General features: G+C 36.6%; 1 protein-coding gene across 2 annotated transcripts in view; it reads right to left on the minus strand.

Annotated features, from left to right (window-relative positions):
* Window positions 1-17,209, minus strand: part of gfra2b (GDNF family receptor alpha 2b) — a 100,307-nt gene that overhangs the window by 79,843 nt on the left and 3,255 nt on the right. For both annotated transcript variants that reach the window (XM_087270453.1, XM_087270454.1), the window contains exon 2: window positions 16,581-16,895. In XM_087270453.1, coding sequence (XP_087126579.1) covers window positions 16,581-16,895 — 315 coding nt within the window. The remainder of the gene's footprint in view (window positions 1-16,580; window positions 16,896-17,209) is intronic.

Consider the following 17,209-nt stretch of genomic DNA (forward strand, 5'->3'; position numbering starts at 1 on the left):
CACAGCCTAATGAAAATCAATTCCAGCACCTATTTTTTTTTTCAAGACTGACATGCTATGTATTGAAGACCTGAAATGTATTCTCAGCAACCCATAAAACATTGCATAGGAATAGATACAAATAAAAACCATTAATAATAATATTTATTAATCATATATTAATAATATAATAAACCTGCACTAAGTGCTTGTGAAATCTTTTTTGTACTCAAGTAAAATACTATTACACTGCTAAAATAACAAAGATTTTAGTCAATAATACTAATATTAGGTAAAAGTACAAATTACTCTTTTAAAAAGTACTAGTTGGTTACTTTTGAAAAAAAATCTGATTTTCATTATGAAATCACTTTTTTTTAAGTGTAAACCTGATTTAATGGTTTGATTGCTTACATCCCAAAGCTACATGTATAATTTGCACTAACAAAGGAAGTATAGTCAATTTTTCCTTTCATGACAATTAATCTTTTTCAATAGCACTGGTAAAACTACCAAATAATCTTTAAGGCCATAGAGACACTTTTTGCCCATTTTTAAAAAATATATATTTTTAAGCTTTGAAAGGTTAAATTAAAGTATATGGTAAAAAGATTTAAATTTAGCCTTTTATTTACATATTTTACACTATTTTCTTTACAATATGGCAAATTTGTTTCTTAAATAGCTGTACATCACATGTAGATTTTATTTTACACTTGATCTTAATCTAAAATAGAAATGTAAAAAATACAAGTACACTGTCAGTAAAAAAATAAAACAAATGAATTCATTTTACTTGAGGTATTTGAAATACGACGACACTACATTTATCAAAGCAGTGCTTTAAGAGCCTTATTGTAAATTGTGATAAATAAACAATAAGTAGGTTAACAATGGATTGCTTTGACCTGTAATGCTTTAGGACAGATCAGAATACAGCTAAATGTATAAATCACACAAATACCTCATCCAGAAACATTTCCAGCATAATTATTTTGTGGTAAAGAAATAAAAAATGTTCCACCTTTGCTAAAAGTAAGTTTCACTTCACAACACAGCCAAATAAGAAGACCATTAGCATTGTCATCGATCATGTATCAATCTATTTTCAAATATTTGATAACTTTGAATACTTTTGACTAAATTTAGTTAAGGAGCAAAGATAAATAATGTCTACTTTAATAGTGGAAAGATCGCGATTGTATTCTATCTGAGCACACAGGCGATCATGAGAGGACTGCAGTTCATTTGAAAAAAAGCCTATTTAAGAGCTCGCATATCTGTTTTAGCGATTTGCGTACATGAATGCGCTCTCGTGTTAAAATAAAGCACTCGCCGCATTTGCAGAAATGAGTAATTGTGCAATACCTTCATTCCCGCGCCGCAATTCAGACTGTGTTTAGAGGAGTGACAGGTCAGAGGCGAGTCGACTGGCTGTCGGAGAGCGAAACGTGTATGAAGATCATCAAATAGGCAGGAAATAAGTCCGCGGTTTAATTACTCTGCTAGACATCTCTGTAGTGAAAACATCCGAGAAGCATTATTCCAACAAAACATTTGTTTTTAAGTTGTTTTTTCTGTCTCTGCAACACAGAAAGCCTTTGTCCCGCCCTTACGTTTCACGCAACTAGACAAGGTCGACTGTGATTGGCCACTTTTCATGTCAGTCAAATCACGCTTCAGAATCAATTCTTAAACTTCGGAAACTGATTTTCAGCAGCTTATGACACAATGCACTAAAATAAACACTCTAAGCACAGCGTTGTGATCGTACGCTTCACAAAACAGCCAATGCTGATCACATCAATGTTATATTACGCATTAAAGGATTAAAAGTGTTAATTGTTTCTTTCATTATTCAGCGATTCCTCCGCGTACCACTAGGAGGAAGCCCGCGTACCACTAGTGGTACGCGTACCACAGTTTGAGAACCACTGCTGTATATGATGCATGTAGTAAGGGATGTAAAGAAAAGCACGCCAAGCATGTAGCGCAAGGTGAAACACATGTATACGGCTGCATCACGGATTCCCGGTTCATGAGTTTTAGCTCCTGGTTGAAGGGAAAATAAAGTAATTTGGTTTATAGGTTTAAGATTAATCTTTGATTGTTGATGTTGAAGTTTCGGGATTCATTTGTGTTTGCTACGGTGATTCATGATGCAATGATGCGTAATAGTTCTATGAAATGTGACTAATAAATGAATCATGAACCATCAGTGAAAGACTTTATCATGTTTAAACCAGGATGCTACAAGAATGTTCACTTAGCATGTTTCTTAAATATCTGCAAACATATTGTGGTATTAGAAGAGTCAAAAACCTATATGCAGCACCTTTAAATATCATTATTTTTGTTTTGTGAATGAATGAAAGTATTCTCATAGCTTGACAATATTCTGATTGAACCACTAAAGGTATTTAGTATGTTTTGAGAAAATCTTGTGGTCTGTGTAGGATCAGGGAGATCTCAGATTTCACCTAAAATATAATGAACTAAGGGTCTCAAGGGTTTGAAACAACATGATCGTGAGTAATTAATAACATCATTTTCATTTTGGGATGAACTAAGCTTTTAATGCAATAAAATATTCTAAATGACAATGTTTCCATTTTAAATATGGAGGAATGTCATTGAATGTGGTTAATCAGATATTAGAACATGTTTTTTTTTTCTTAACAGCACAAAACTTGAACCTGTTAATACAGATAACTATACAGTATTTTCATGCAAAAAACGTATATGTCAATTGGTCGACAATGTCTTATCATTTTGTTATTATGTCTTACATTTTGGTAAATTAATGAGGGTCACATCATTTGATCTAAATGCCTCAGCGATTTAATTTAGCAGGAGGGCGGGTAATTAAATATTCAAGGCGAAGTCTGATGCTCGAGGTTGGCTCTATGAGAAATGGTCGGATACGGTAAGATTTATTATGAAAATATCTCCAAAGTGTCTGGAGACAGTTATTATCTTATTTTCATGAGGAGGTAGGGCTTACGTTCCCCCCATGTTGTGCCTGGTGGGAATCAAAGGATGCAATTAGCAAACAAAGAACAATTGCCTGATACATCGCCTCTATGGAACAAAGTAAATCTGTTGTGGAGTCTAAGCAGATTCATTAATCCACAAATACCAAATGACTTGGCGGCGGAGGGCCCAGTTTTGCTTCACAATTTGTCAGGTACACAATAGCTAATGAATTCTGCCCTTTTCCCATCCTCATATCTGCATGCTTGTTTAATTAAAGCTTTGAGAGAGGCTGGACTACACTGATATTTGATTAAACATGCTGTTTTAAACCTGCACCTCCATTGCGCTCAAATCCTGGACTATCTGCCGTACTTTGCTAATTATCTTCAATCAATTTAGCTCATAAAATGTCGCTTGGTTTATACTAATCTTCTGATAAGCTGCAGGAATGTAATTAGTACAGAATCAGCATAAGTAAAGCTGGTAGATGGTCTCTTATTAATATATTATTTGAAACTCATTGACTGTTTGTGTATCATTATATCATTCGCTGAGAATGTTGATAAAATTACTGCTTTAGTGGGACATTATGACTCAATGTCAATATTTTGATTACTGACATGAAATGAAGTACTCAATAATGCAGACAGTCTAGTGGATTTCATAGTTTATCACATGATCCCATTTACCTCTGTAATGTAACACAGAATATTTATTCAGGAAAAAATAGGGTCTTGATTGGATTATGAACACTAGAAGATAGATAACCGTATGGAGAAGTGTTTTATTTATTCAGTGCAGTGGTAGCAGGTAATTCTTAGCACACTAACAGTTATGTTTCTGAGTTTTAAAGGTGATGACAGTATTAATGTCTTTTGATGTCTTCATAATTGCAGTTAAGTAACAGCAGTTGACTTTCTCTATTAATAAATATGCTAATAACCAAAGATAGATATAGATGTATACTTTCTTGCCTTTAACTATTATTAGTTATACTACAGAGCACTTTTCATTTCATTTGACATTTAATTTCTATATAACTTTGCCAGTTCAGTTGAAATCATTAAAAGTTATTCCCAATGCAACGCCAAGATAACCAAAATCCACAGACAGTGGATCTCAATTACTAAAAGTTGTGTAGATTATTATGATTTATACAAAGAATATAAATTATTTTGCAATAAAAATATACATTCATTCATTCATTTTCCTTTCAGCTTAGTCCCTTTATTAATTCAGGGTCGCCACAGCAGAATGAACCGCCATGAACATGTTTTTTACACAGCGGATGCCCTATCATCTGCAACCCATCTCTGGAAAACCAAAGCACCCGGAGGAAACCCATGCAAACGCTGCGAGAACATGCAAACTTCACACAGAAACGCCAACTGACCCAGCTGAGGCGTGAAACAGTGACCTTCTTGCTGTGAAGCGACAGCACTACCTACTTTACCAATGCGTTGCCCATAAAAATATACAATACAATAATTTATTATATTATTATGTATATTTTAACTGTACAGTGCATTCGGAAAGTATTTATAGCACTTCACCTTTTCCACATTTTTTTATGTTACAGCCTTATTCCAAAATGGATTCATATAACATTATACACACAACACCCCATAATTACAATGGGAAAAAAGATTTTTTTGAAATTGTTACAAATTTATAAAAATAAAAATAAAAACCTGAAAAATCTCATGTACGTAAGTATTCACAGCCTTTGCCGTAAAGCTCTAAATTGAGCTCAGGTACATACTGTTTCTACTGGTCTTTCTTGAGATGTTTCAGTAGCTTAATTGGGGTTGACCTGTGGTAAATTCGACTGATTGGGCATGAAAAGGCATACACCTGTCTATATAAGGTCCTAGGGATGACAGTGCATGTCAAAGCACAAACCAAGCATGAAGACAAAGGAACTGGCTGTAGACCTCTGAGACAGGATTGTCACACGGCACAAGGCTGGGGAAAGTTACAGAAAAATTTCTGCTGGTCCGAAAGTTCCAATGAGCACAGTGGCCTCCATCATCCATAAGTGGAAGATGTTTGGAACCATCAGGACTCTTCCTAGAGCTGGCCGGCCATCTAAGCTGAGTGATCAGGGGAAAAGGGCCTTAGTCAGGGAGGTGATCAATAACTCGATGGTCACTCTGTCTGAGCTCCAGCTTTCTTCTGTGCAGAGAGGAGAACCTTACAGAAGGACAACCACCTGTGCAGCTATCCACCAATCAGGCCTGTAAGGTAGAGTGGCCAGATGGAAGCCACTCCTTAGTAAAGGGCACATAGCAGTCTGCCTGGAATTTGCCCAAATGCATCTGAAGGACTCTCAGACCATAAGAAACAAAATTATCTGGTCTGATGAGACTAAAATTGAACTCTTTGGAATCGAATGCCAGGCGTTACTTTTGGAGAAAACCAGGCACCTCTCCTCACCTGGCTAATGCCATCCCTACAGTAAAGCATGGTGGTGGCAGCATCATGCTGTGGGGATGTTTTTTCAGCAGTAGGGACTGGAAGATTAGTCAGGATAGAGGGAAAGATGAATGCAGCAATGTACAGAGACATCCTGAATGAAAACCTGCTTCAGAGTGCTCTTGACATTTGACTGGGGCAACGGTTCATCTTCCAGCAGGACAATGACTCAAAGCACACAAAATATCCATGGAGTGGCTTCACAACAGCTCGGTGAATGTCCTTGAGTGGCCCAACCAGAGCCCAGACCTAAATCCTATTGAACATCTCTGAACAGATCTGAAAATGGCTGTACAACGTCGCTTCCTATCCAACCTGACAGAGCTTGAGAGGTACTGCAAAGAGGAATAAGCAAATTTACCAAAGACAGGTGTGCAAAGCTTGTGGCATCATATTCAAGACTTGAGGCTGTAATTGCTGACAAAGCTGCATCAACAAAGTATTGAGCAAAGGCTGTGAATACCTATATACATGTGTTTTTTCAGGCTTTTTATTTTTAAGAAATTTGCAACAATTTCAAAAAATCTTTTTTTTCCACATTGTCATTACGGGGTATTGTGTATAGAATTTTGAGGAAATAAATGAATTTATTCTGTTTTGGATCAATGCCGTAACATAATAAAATGTGAAAAAAACGAAGTGCTATGAATACTTTCCCTCACTGTATGCAAGGTAAAAATAACCAAATAAAAAAAGCATATTTTACCATATCTAAATGTTTGGCATGCTGTCCCGGGAGAGAGCCCCGAGCTCAAGGGTTCCTCGAGCCCGGGGCTTCCTACCGTTGGCATAGCAAGATGGGAACCTGAGCTCGGTGGATCTCAGAACTCCCCTGCTGCGGTAGCTAAGGGAACACAAGGGATTAGACAAAGCTTAATTGTTATGTATGTTGAATGTCTTTGGATGGTGGGAGGAAACCGGAGAACCCGGGGAAAACCCACGCGGACACGGGGAGAACATACAAACTCCTCACAGAAACACCTATATAATGCATAACTGGAGTCTTCCGTATTAAGAAAAAAAAAAAAGAAAAATTGATTGATATAATTTCCTTTAAAAAAAAACCTCAACATACATGTAAAACACTGCAGTCTAGTTATGCCTTCACATTGGCTTGTATTAATCTGAAGTCTTGTATAACATAAGTGGTTGCAGGCTTAGTTATGCCAGGGGACATTCTGTGTTGCTTTACTTAAAGTCTCTCTCTCTCTCTTTTTTTTTTTTTTTTTGAAACTCTAGTATAATCTCCTAATTAACATGGACAGCTATAATAAAAATTAGCATAGGCTCAGGCTAAGGTCATAGGCCGCAGATTTGACTGTAATTACATAATTGCCCTCAGTGCTCAATGACAGAGATACAAGCAAAGCACATGCAGCCAAAAATTTGCCTTTAAATTAGTCAAAAAAAGAAATCTTTTTTTTTTTTTTTTCTCTGTAGTGCAATGTGATCTTCCAGAAAGCTTTGTATTATGATTATTTGATGCTAAAGAAACATATAATAATGATAATAATAATATTAATAATACATTTTTATTATTTCTATTATTATCATTAGTTTTTAATACAGAAACATAATATTTTGACATACAGTAGTAAGTTATAAATTACTGTACTGTACATTTTTTATCAGTATGTTTAAAGATAAAGGCATGTATATTTACTAGGGCTACAAGATATTGGAAAAATCTTACATTGCAATTTTATTATTTTATTATTATTTTGCAATATATATATTGTAATATGAATACCATTTCACCAGACAAATTAATATCTCTATTTGGAAAGAATTTTTAATGTTATATCAACTGGGATGATTCTGCAATAGAAGTGCATCTCTAAAAATCAAATAAACAATCTTAAAAAAAAAAATGGGCTCGCCTGACACATTTTCATTCTGGTCTGTGCTATTTGCAGTGAATTTCTGTATTTGCATGTGCTGTGAGTATTTTCATGCATGTGTTTAGTCAGAGATTGATGGATTAATGTTTATTATTTACATCTCTATAAAAACTAATTAATAATCTATAATCTATACACTTTTTTTGGTCCCTCAACACATTTTCATTGTGGTCTGTGCTATTTGCTGTGTATTCTGTATTTCTGTCATGAACACTCTCTAGATTTAGTATGGTAATGAATATTTATATGGCAATGTTGATGTACAGTATTTGGTGTATCGATGTATTTGGTATAGATCTGCTATGCTGCAACTGCTTTTATTATTATGGCAGAGCACGTACCGAGACCTGCTTTTTCCAGTATACAGTATACACAGACATTACGTCTGAGAATATAACATGCTGCTGCTGCAAACATAATATATGTAATCTACATAGCAGATCTAACACAGGTGGAGCTGGGGTGGAGGAGGGTCTCTGAAAATGCAGTGCACCTTAACAGCGTAAAACAATGTGGAGCATTAGAACTGATGTAGTAGTAGTAGTAAACTTTATTTTCCTTGGCAGGAAATCTATCTGCAGCAATATGGTGATGGCCATAACAAATTTCCTGTCAAGGAAAATAAAGTTTACTACAACAACTACTACTACTACTACTACTACTACCACTAAACTGATGAGGAGCAAGCTTTTTGGCTGCTGAGGTGGCAGCACCCAATCTCCAGCGCCATGTAGGTAATGACTAAGGGTGTCACGATTTCGATTTTTAATCGAAATCGATCGAAATTTATGCTCAACTTCGATTATCGAATCAAAAAATAGAATCGTCGATGCTGCCACGCCCCCATGTCATGTTAGCTTGGCTTGCCAAGCGGTAAAAAAACACGCTTGTTGAAGTGCTTGTTAAACTGCAGACGCAGGAGACCCGTCGACAGAGCTTAAATCCTCTTTTAAAAAAGGATTTTTAAAAAAAGGTGTGGAGTATTCTGGATTTCCAGTTAGTTTTCCAGTTTATGGATTTCCAGTTAGTTATGTTGACAACGTTCGTGTTGTCGACAAAAAAAAAAACAGTTTGCAAGCTCTGCTATGTACGTATTACGGTTGCGATGATAGACGATGGGCGCATTGCGATCCTCCGCCCTGCACCCGTTGCAAATCCGCTCGCGAAAAATACACACTCAGGCCCTGTTTACACTAATATGTCTTTGTTTTAAATGGCATTTTAGAACGACAACGATCCACATCCACACTGGCGTGTAGCATTTCTGAGCAGCCCTCCTTCCTCACTACCGCTGAAAACGCATATCACGTGACTACACACTCTCATTCACACACAGACACAGACGCACACACAGTCATGCGCTTGAGACAGCGGGTCAAGGCAGTTAGCGGGTCAAGACTGCTTCCATCTTTTACTTTCACACAAGTACTTTTAGCGAATTTTAGCGAACACCTCAGATACTGTTGGCTGGTTCCTGTTGGTTGTGCACCTTTTTTACCGACGCCATTATAACGACACAGATCACTGCCTATTCACTGAGTCCCGCAGAAAAAAGTGATTGACAGGTGGTAATTATGTGTGTACTTACCTTTATTCATTTACTGTATGATTTGTTTATGGGTAAAACAAAGACCATGCAAGTCAGGTAGTTTAAATGGTAGGCTACAAATAATTAATTCGTTATTAATTAATTAATTATGCATAATCGAAAATGTAATCGAATCGTGGATTTGGAGGATCATGACACCCTTAGTAATGACACAGTAACAGATTAGATGACCTATCCACCTTTGTTTAGAGGTGCACATAGAGTTTCATGGCAGAAAATTCACTTGCATGGGTTTCATGCATAACAATCTGTAAATACAATCAAGAAAAAGATCACATGCACATAGTATTTTATCATTTATCATGAGGCTAACAGTATTTAAGTACAGTAACTGAATGATAAAAATAATTCAATTAAATTAAAAGTAGTTAGTCTGGCGGTTCATTCCGCTGTGGCGACCCCGGATTAATAAAGGGACTAAGCCGACAAGAAAATGAATGAATGAATGACTGAATGAATAAAAGTAGGTAGTCACAAATGGTACAAATTCTTATACCTGAATGATTTTAAAATCATCATACACTCACAAGCATCAAAAATACATGCATATAATAAATTATAATACAAACTCAACACTGCATATCCTGCCATGTGACTATTGTGGATGATAACAATGCGATATTGATGCTGAAACGGCATATTGTGCAGCCCTAATATTTACTATTCTAACATTTTTCATTTAGTAAAATCAATATTATAGTTTAAATCAACAAAAGTTTTGCTTTTTGTAACAAACTCAATGTCTATTTTTGTTGTTTCATGTAAAAAGCACAGTACAGAAAGTGCAGTGCTTTCCCTGTAAAAAGTAAATATGCCTAATTATCAAATAATTTGATATAATTATAACAGCCATTATCATTCCATTAGCACAACCCAATCATTACGCTTTGCAATAATCAGCTAAATGTTTCTAATTAATGCATTTGTTCATGTTCCTTTATTGGCAGCACAAACAAGCTTTTCAGCTATAAAAATGTTTAATCGCAAACCCCAAATATTTACTCTGCACCTTCAATAACAAATCAAAACATATTGCTTCACAATGACAGAATAAGATGTTTCGAGTGTCCTTGCGTACTCTTTCCACCTCACCGATCCTGTAGGCTTCGTAAATCACAGTCAACGGGAGATTTGTCAGAGAGCTTCATATGAATTGCAAAGCACAACTAGATCTGTGTTTCTAAATCTGGAGCAGACGTCCCAGGCATCCTAGTTGGCAGATGATTTTCTGAATGCCACAACATGCCTGTCTGTGCTATGGATCAGACTGAATATCGGGCTTTGACTCGGCATGAGGGAGCGATAGAGGCGAAGGGGTTATGCTTCAACAGAGCGCTGAGTCGTTTTAGCACTGCAATGAGGGAGAACTTCAGCTTCCGCTTGCTTTGGCAAACCCTCAAACCTCTCACACTCTTTGGGCTTGATGCGACTCCATCTTCTCATGGACTCTAGAAAATAAAGGCTCTTTATGTATTTACAATAAGTGGGTGTTAAGTGTTTGATTTGGATTGGCCAGTGAATGTTTTTAGGTGAGCAATAGAGTGCTGTGCTGGAAGTATTTTTTCAATTAATCTTTTTTTATAGAGGTTTTAAGCTAGTAAGGTTAGCACACTTGCAAGGTGAATCAAAACACTGAAAACTTTGATTTGAAGTATACGTAATTCTATGTAACACTTAAATTGTGTACAAAAACAAATTCGCTTTTTAAGATTGTTAGTCTATAGAAACGATATTTCAGATTTATAGTGAAATAGGCTTATATACGCATATTTTAGTATTAGTGGAGCAAAAAAATTTATTTTTGCTCATTTAATAGCTATTTTAGCTTGCTGCAGCTCTCTGATTGGTGGAATTTTCTGTACAGAGTTACAGGCAATGTACACTTGCCGGCCACTTTATTAGGTACACCTGTCCAACTGCTCATTAATACAAAATTCTAATCAACCAATCACAAGGCAGCAACTCAATGCTTATAGGCATGTAGAAATGGTCAAGAAAATCTGCTGCAGTTTAAACCGAGCATCAGAATGGGGAAGAAATCTGATTTAAGAGACTTTGATCGTGGCATGGTTGTTGGTGCCAGACTGAGTATTTCAGAAATTGCTGATCATCTGGGATTTTCACGCGCAACTATCTCTAGGGTTTACAGAGAATGATCTGAAAAGATATCCAGTGAGCGGCAGTTCTGTGGGCGCAAATGTCTTGTTGATGTCACAGGTCAGAGGAGAATGGCCAGACTGGTTGGTAGAACGGCAACAGTAACTCAGATAACCACTCGTTACTAGGGTTGTAACAATATACCAGTATGACGGTTTACCACGATTTGAACGTGCACGATTATCATACCATGAACAATTGCATATCAACGGTTTTAACCCTTAAAGACCGAGACAGCCGCCCGCGGCTAAAAATAAGTATTGCTCTTAAATGTTTAATAACTTTTGATCCGCTGATCCGATTCATACAATTCAAAGATTGGCATAAAGAAGAGAATCTCAGCTTTCCAGTGCCGTATCACATAACATTCGCGGACTTTCAGAGGCTCCGGAATCAGTCCGGTTACATCATCAACATTTGACAACGCTGATTTGACAAAGAAACGCTCGTCACTGTGTCTCCGGACAAATCAGACATGATACATTGATGCATTGTCCCTCCTCCATGCCCAGATTGGTTCAAACTCGCTATATCACAACCAATAAGCATAGGTTTCGCTTTTGTTTGTGGACCAAGCTTTTGTTTGTGGACCAAGCTTTTTGAACAACACGGAATTATATATTATAGGCATTATAATTATATATTATAGGCATACATTTATGCGCGGCTAAATAAAACGCAATAAAAAAAAGTTTTGCATGAAATAATTCTCATACTAAGTACTTTTGCATGCACAGCAGCACATAAACATGACAAAACAGTGACACAGCAAAGACGAACTGCTGCTCTTGCTGTTTTCAAAAGACGCAAATGAAGATGCAGCTGTTTGTCTGCATTGCAGACAACCATATCCAAATCCATATCGATAGACAACCATATCCATGCTGGCACATAAAACCTAAGGATGTTCCATATTGAATCTAGTTTCGTTATGTAACTATTTATAGTATAGTAAATATTTATATCTATTTTTTACTGAGGATTTGCACCATGTTTATTTGGACTTTATTTGGACTTTGACACATTATTTATTATTTTCTTATTTTTATTTGTTTATTGTAAGTGGTGTTGTTTATAGTAACTAAAAATATATTATTTGGAAAAAGTCAAATTTGCTTCACTGTTCTATTATTTTGTAACATTTGTAACATACCGTATACCGCGAAACCGTCAAACCGTGGTATTGTTTTAGACGATTATCATACCGTGAAAAATTCATACCGTTACAACCCTACTCGTTACAAATGAGGTATGCAGAAGAGCATCTCTGAACACATAACACATCGAACCAGTAACAGAAGGCCACACCAGGTGCCACTTCTGTCAGCTAAGAAAAGGAAACTGAGACTACAATTCACACAGGCATACCAAAATTAGACAATACAAGATTGGAAAAAAGTTGCCTGGTCAGATGAGTCTCCATTTCTGCTGAGACATTAAGATAGTAGGGTCAGAATTTGACATCAATAACATAAAACATAGATCCATCCTGCCCTGTGTCAATGGCTCAGGCAGGTTATGATGGTGTTATGGTATGGGGGATATTTTCTTGGCAAACTTTGGTCCATTTGTTGAACATCGTGTCAACGCCAAAGCCTACCTAAGTATTGTTGCTGACCATGTCCATCCCTTTATGACCACAGTATACCAATTGTCTGATGACTACTTCTAGCAGAATAATATAGCATGTCATAAATGGTGAACCATCTCAGAATGGTTTCTTGACCATGACTATGAGTTGTATGTTCAAGAATCAAAATGGCTCAAATGGCCTTCAGTAACCAGACTTAATGCAATAGAGCACTTTTGGAATGTGGTGGAATAGGAGATGCATATCACAGATGTGTAGCCAACAACTTTGCAGCAACTGCGAGATGCTATCATGTCAACGTCAATCATGTCAAATTCTCAGAGGAATATTTCCAGTACCTTGTTAAATGTATGCCACAAAGGATTAAGGCAGCTCTGAAGGCAAAAGTGGGTCCAACCCAGTACCAGTGCGGTGTACCTAATAAAGTGGCCGGTGAGTGTATGTTTTCTATCCAAAAACTTTTTTTAAAGTCGAAAATTTCATTTTCTATCGAGAAAATAAACTGAGTTTTTGCTTTTAGAACACCTATTTTTGTTCTCTATCTACTGTATGACAGCAAAAATAGTTCCTAAAAGGGGTATGACCCATTACAATTTCACATCACTTTCAGCAAACTATTTAAGTTATTTCTTTAGTGTCTACAACAGGAAATCAACCATAACCCTCAAAGACATTGACCAAGCAAAACAAACCTGAGAAGTAATATGATAGAAGTGACAGACAATCTTTGTTTTTACCACTGAATTACCTGTTGTCTATGGGAAGCACACTCTTTCTTCTACTCTCTGACTTTTTAGACATCAGCCTGACCTCATCGTTTAGGTATTTATATTAAGCATTTACAGCATTTTTTGTTTGTTTGTTTGTTTGTTTTTGTTTTTCATTTGGACTGATGCTGAAACAACAACTAGTTTTTTTTTTTATATTTACATTTTTATATGTCATAAACATATAAATGCACTTATCATTTTATCGATAAAATATTTACGTTTTTTGTAGATTCCTTAACACAATTTATTTCACCATTTTATAGTGACAACATAATTGACCAAATGGACCAAACTGATTTTTGTAGCAACAGAGCATTACAATTGATTTGCATTAATGATCTCATTACTATGTCTACTTAAATATAAACATTTCTAAAAAGTATGCAAAATATAAACAGAAGATAATAATTTATTGCAAATATGTCAAAATCTGTACCAAACATAATCGAAATAATTATGTTTTGCAATCCTCCCTACACAGAGTACAGAGATATAAAAGATGATTTAAATTGGTCATTGCTGAAAATATATTCCCAGTCCATTCCATGAAGTTGCTCATTTCTCATCTAAGCACACATCACCTGAAACGTGGCATTCCACAATCTGTGACAAAGTAAATGAGAGCCACTAAGTTATTTAATTTCAGTGATTTCACACTGATTGCAACCTTGTGACAAACCATTGATTTTTATTTACATTTGTGAAACAGTTATGTTTTTACAAAGTATTGTCTTCTGTAGTCAAATGACTGAAACCTTTTGCAAATAATGTAGTTTAAACCCATGACCCATAGTCAAATTGTTTAAAGAATTAATCTTGTGATTTGTAATTATTTACAGACTACAGTTTTATTTAAAGTGCCCAGCACGGATCATAAACCAATGATTCACACATTCCTATCACAACTTCACAAAAAACAAAACAAAAAGATGTAGAACCTAAGAAAAAAGACTTCATGTCATTGTTGCTACATGTGCCATTTCAGAACCTATATATTTAAGTAATATAATAAATTAAGCCCATGTTTTCGAGTTTACGTTTTCTACTATGCAGTTCTAAATTCTTGCCTACTGTGTCCAAGTTTTGACCTGTTTTGTTTTGGTTTAGAGAGACACGTTTCTTTAGAAATAGAAAATCCACTCCATTCAAACGGAATGGCCAAAAGAATGAACATTTGATGGGTCCACTCTTAGTTTGTGTGATTATTGAGGGCGCTCTTTTGGCCAATTGTGCAGCGTCTGTGGATTTGATAGAGTTTTGTCAAGGTGCAATCATTGCCACATGGTCCCTCACCATCATTTGAGAGCAACCTGTATTTTTCTGAAGCTCAGTGAAATGGCTGTAGTGGATTGAAGAGCAAAGTCGCAAGAAAAAAGCATCATAATGAGGACTGGTGCTGTCCAAAGTAGGACACAAAACTGGGTCCAACCATTTTCAAGTGCTGGAGCCACATCAATAGACAAATGCTCAAAGAACTAATTGTTTGTTTGAGAACCGAGGCAGTATAGAAGTAAACTTCTACAATGACTTTCTGCTAATTGCAGATTCCTTCTACGAACATCTTAATCTGTGCTAACGTTTGTTGCATCATTTCTTATTCTCTGTGTCCTCCAATGCAATGGCTGGAATGTGGCACATTTGCATGGTATTAACTTTCTGCAGTTCCTAATCTGTTTGTACACAGCTTCTGATGAAAGGAAGCTGTGTGATTTTTATTTTTCCCCTTACCTCAGCAGGCAGTAAGCAGGCCCAGCAGTCCACAATGCCTCATTGAAATGCCAGACTTGAGAGGGGCAGTTGCTTTAAAAGGCTCTCTGATTACTCGCATCAATAGGACCCTATTTGTTGTGGCTCCCGCAGCAACTGCCAAAGCAGATGGGTTATAATTCAGGCCGATTTGCACTCCTTAAATCCTATAATGATTCCCTAACACTCCCAAAGGCAAATGCTAACTGCCATCTCAGAAGTCGGAACGCTTCCGTGATGGACTGACTGTAAAGAGAGCAGATATGCGTTGACTTTCTGTGCAATCTGGCTAATTGTCTGCCCTGCTCATCGACGGCACCCTAAATCTACACTACAGTTCTCCCTTGTGCCATGTAAAAAACAACAAATCATCTATTATGCAGCACTTAGAGGAGCAACTAACACTCATTTGTTTACAAGATTCCACCAAGACCACTTTGATGGACAATATTTCAACAATCAAATATCACTTATAGAGACTGTTCAGACAAAATGAAAATTTCCTGATGTTGTTCCTGAACTCTGATGCTGTTCTCTACACGTGCACAACAGATAATTTTTGGTCCCACTATATATTGAGTTGCCTTAACAAATGTACAAATGTGTCATTACAATGTACTTATTGTGTAAAAACTTGTTTTTACATTGTACTTATGCTTTATGAATTACCTGCATGCATTTATTTTCTGTAATTACATTAATATTTACACTGTTGACCATCTCTTACACCTTAAACCTACCCATACCACCAAACCTTTCCCTGACCTTATTTATATCCCACCTCAAGAGTAATAGAACTGTTATGCAATATATTATCAACACATTAAGTACACTGAATTGATATTTTTTTTTATGTAAGTACATAGTAGTTAAGGCCACCTAATATAAAGTGGGACCTTACTATTAATAATTTCAAGGTAAAAAAAAAAAGTGGACCTAATGTACCTAATTTGGTTATAGTGTGGTTTTTATATATAATTACTCATTTTAGATCTTAAATGTTGAATTTTTAAATGAAAATTAATGTTTTAATAGCTTTATTTGAATTATGAGTTTAGATCAACACTGTAAATCATCACCAAGTCATATTTTTTGTCTGTACGGCCCTTAAGAGGCATGTGTCACAGTGATTGCCAAACAAATATTTACTGGCCCATAATTCGGGATGATTGCCAAATGGAAATTCACTGGTCTCAATTTTGAGTTGAATTTTAGGCCAGTGAATATCCATTTGGCAATCGCTGTTGGATGAGCCATTGTCTCGGGCAGATTGTGATGCTTAAACAAGCACCTTCATATTTTAACACTTTCCACAAGATCCAAATGTGCATAACTGTCTCTAAATGGAATAGAGCAGAAAAGAAACTCAGCCTTACCTTCATTGAGACCCATATGAATACTCCAGTAGCTCTGCAGACACTGAAGCTCCCTCTTCATGCCCCTCTTGCACCGGCAGTCATACAGTGGACTGTCCTGCAGAACCTCGAGGGCAGCTTGACACTCCCTGTTGGCCAGCATGGTAGTCCTGTCACGACCTACCAGGCACTGGCGCATGATGCGAAAACGTGAGCTGCACTGCGAGTTTTGGTTGCACACCTCACTGGCCCTCAGGCAGTCCATAGGGGCCCTCCATCCATGAGTTCCCAACCCTGACAAGGTTGAATGGCTTGCCATGGAAAGTGCCACCTCATCTGCAGAAAGAGCATTGGCATTTTTTGATTAGATTAGATTAGACTTTTTTTTTAATTTATTTTACATAATGGAAAAAAAATGTTACATGTATGCATTTAGCTGACACTTTCATCCAAAGCGACTTAGAGCCATGAACACAAGGAGCAGTGGGGGGTTCAGTGTCTTGCTCAGGAAATTCACTTCAGCCGTGGTATCGAGTTGGACATTTATTCACTCACCCTACCAACAATCCTTGATGGTGCCAGGACTCAAACCTTTGGATCTCAAGTCCAACTCTCTAACCATTAGGGCACAGTTGCACCATTAAGTTGTT

This window comes from Danio rerio, chromosome 10, assembly GCF_052040795.2.
Source record: "Danio rerio strain M-AB ecotype USA chromosome 10, GRCz13ab, whole genome shotgun sequence".
NCBI lineage: Eukaryota > Metazoa > Chordata > Actinopteri > Cypriniformes > Danionidae > Danio > Danio rerio.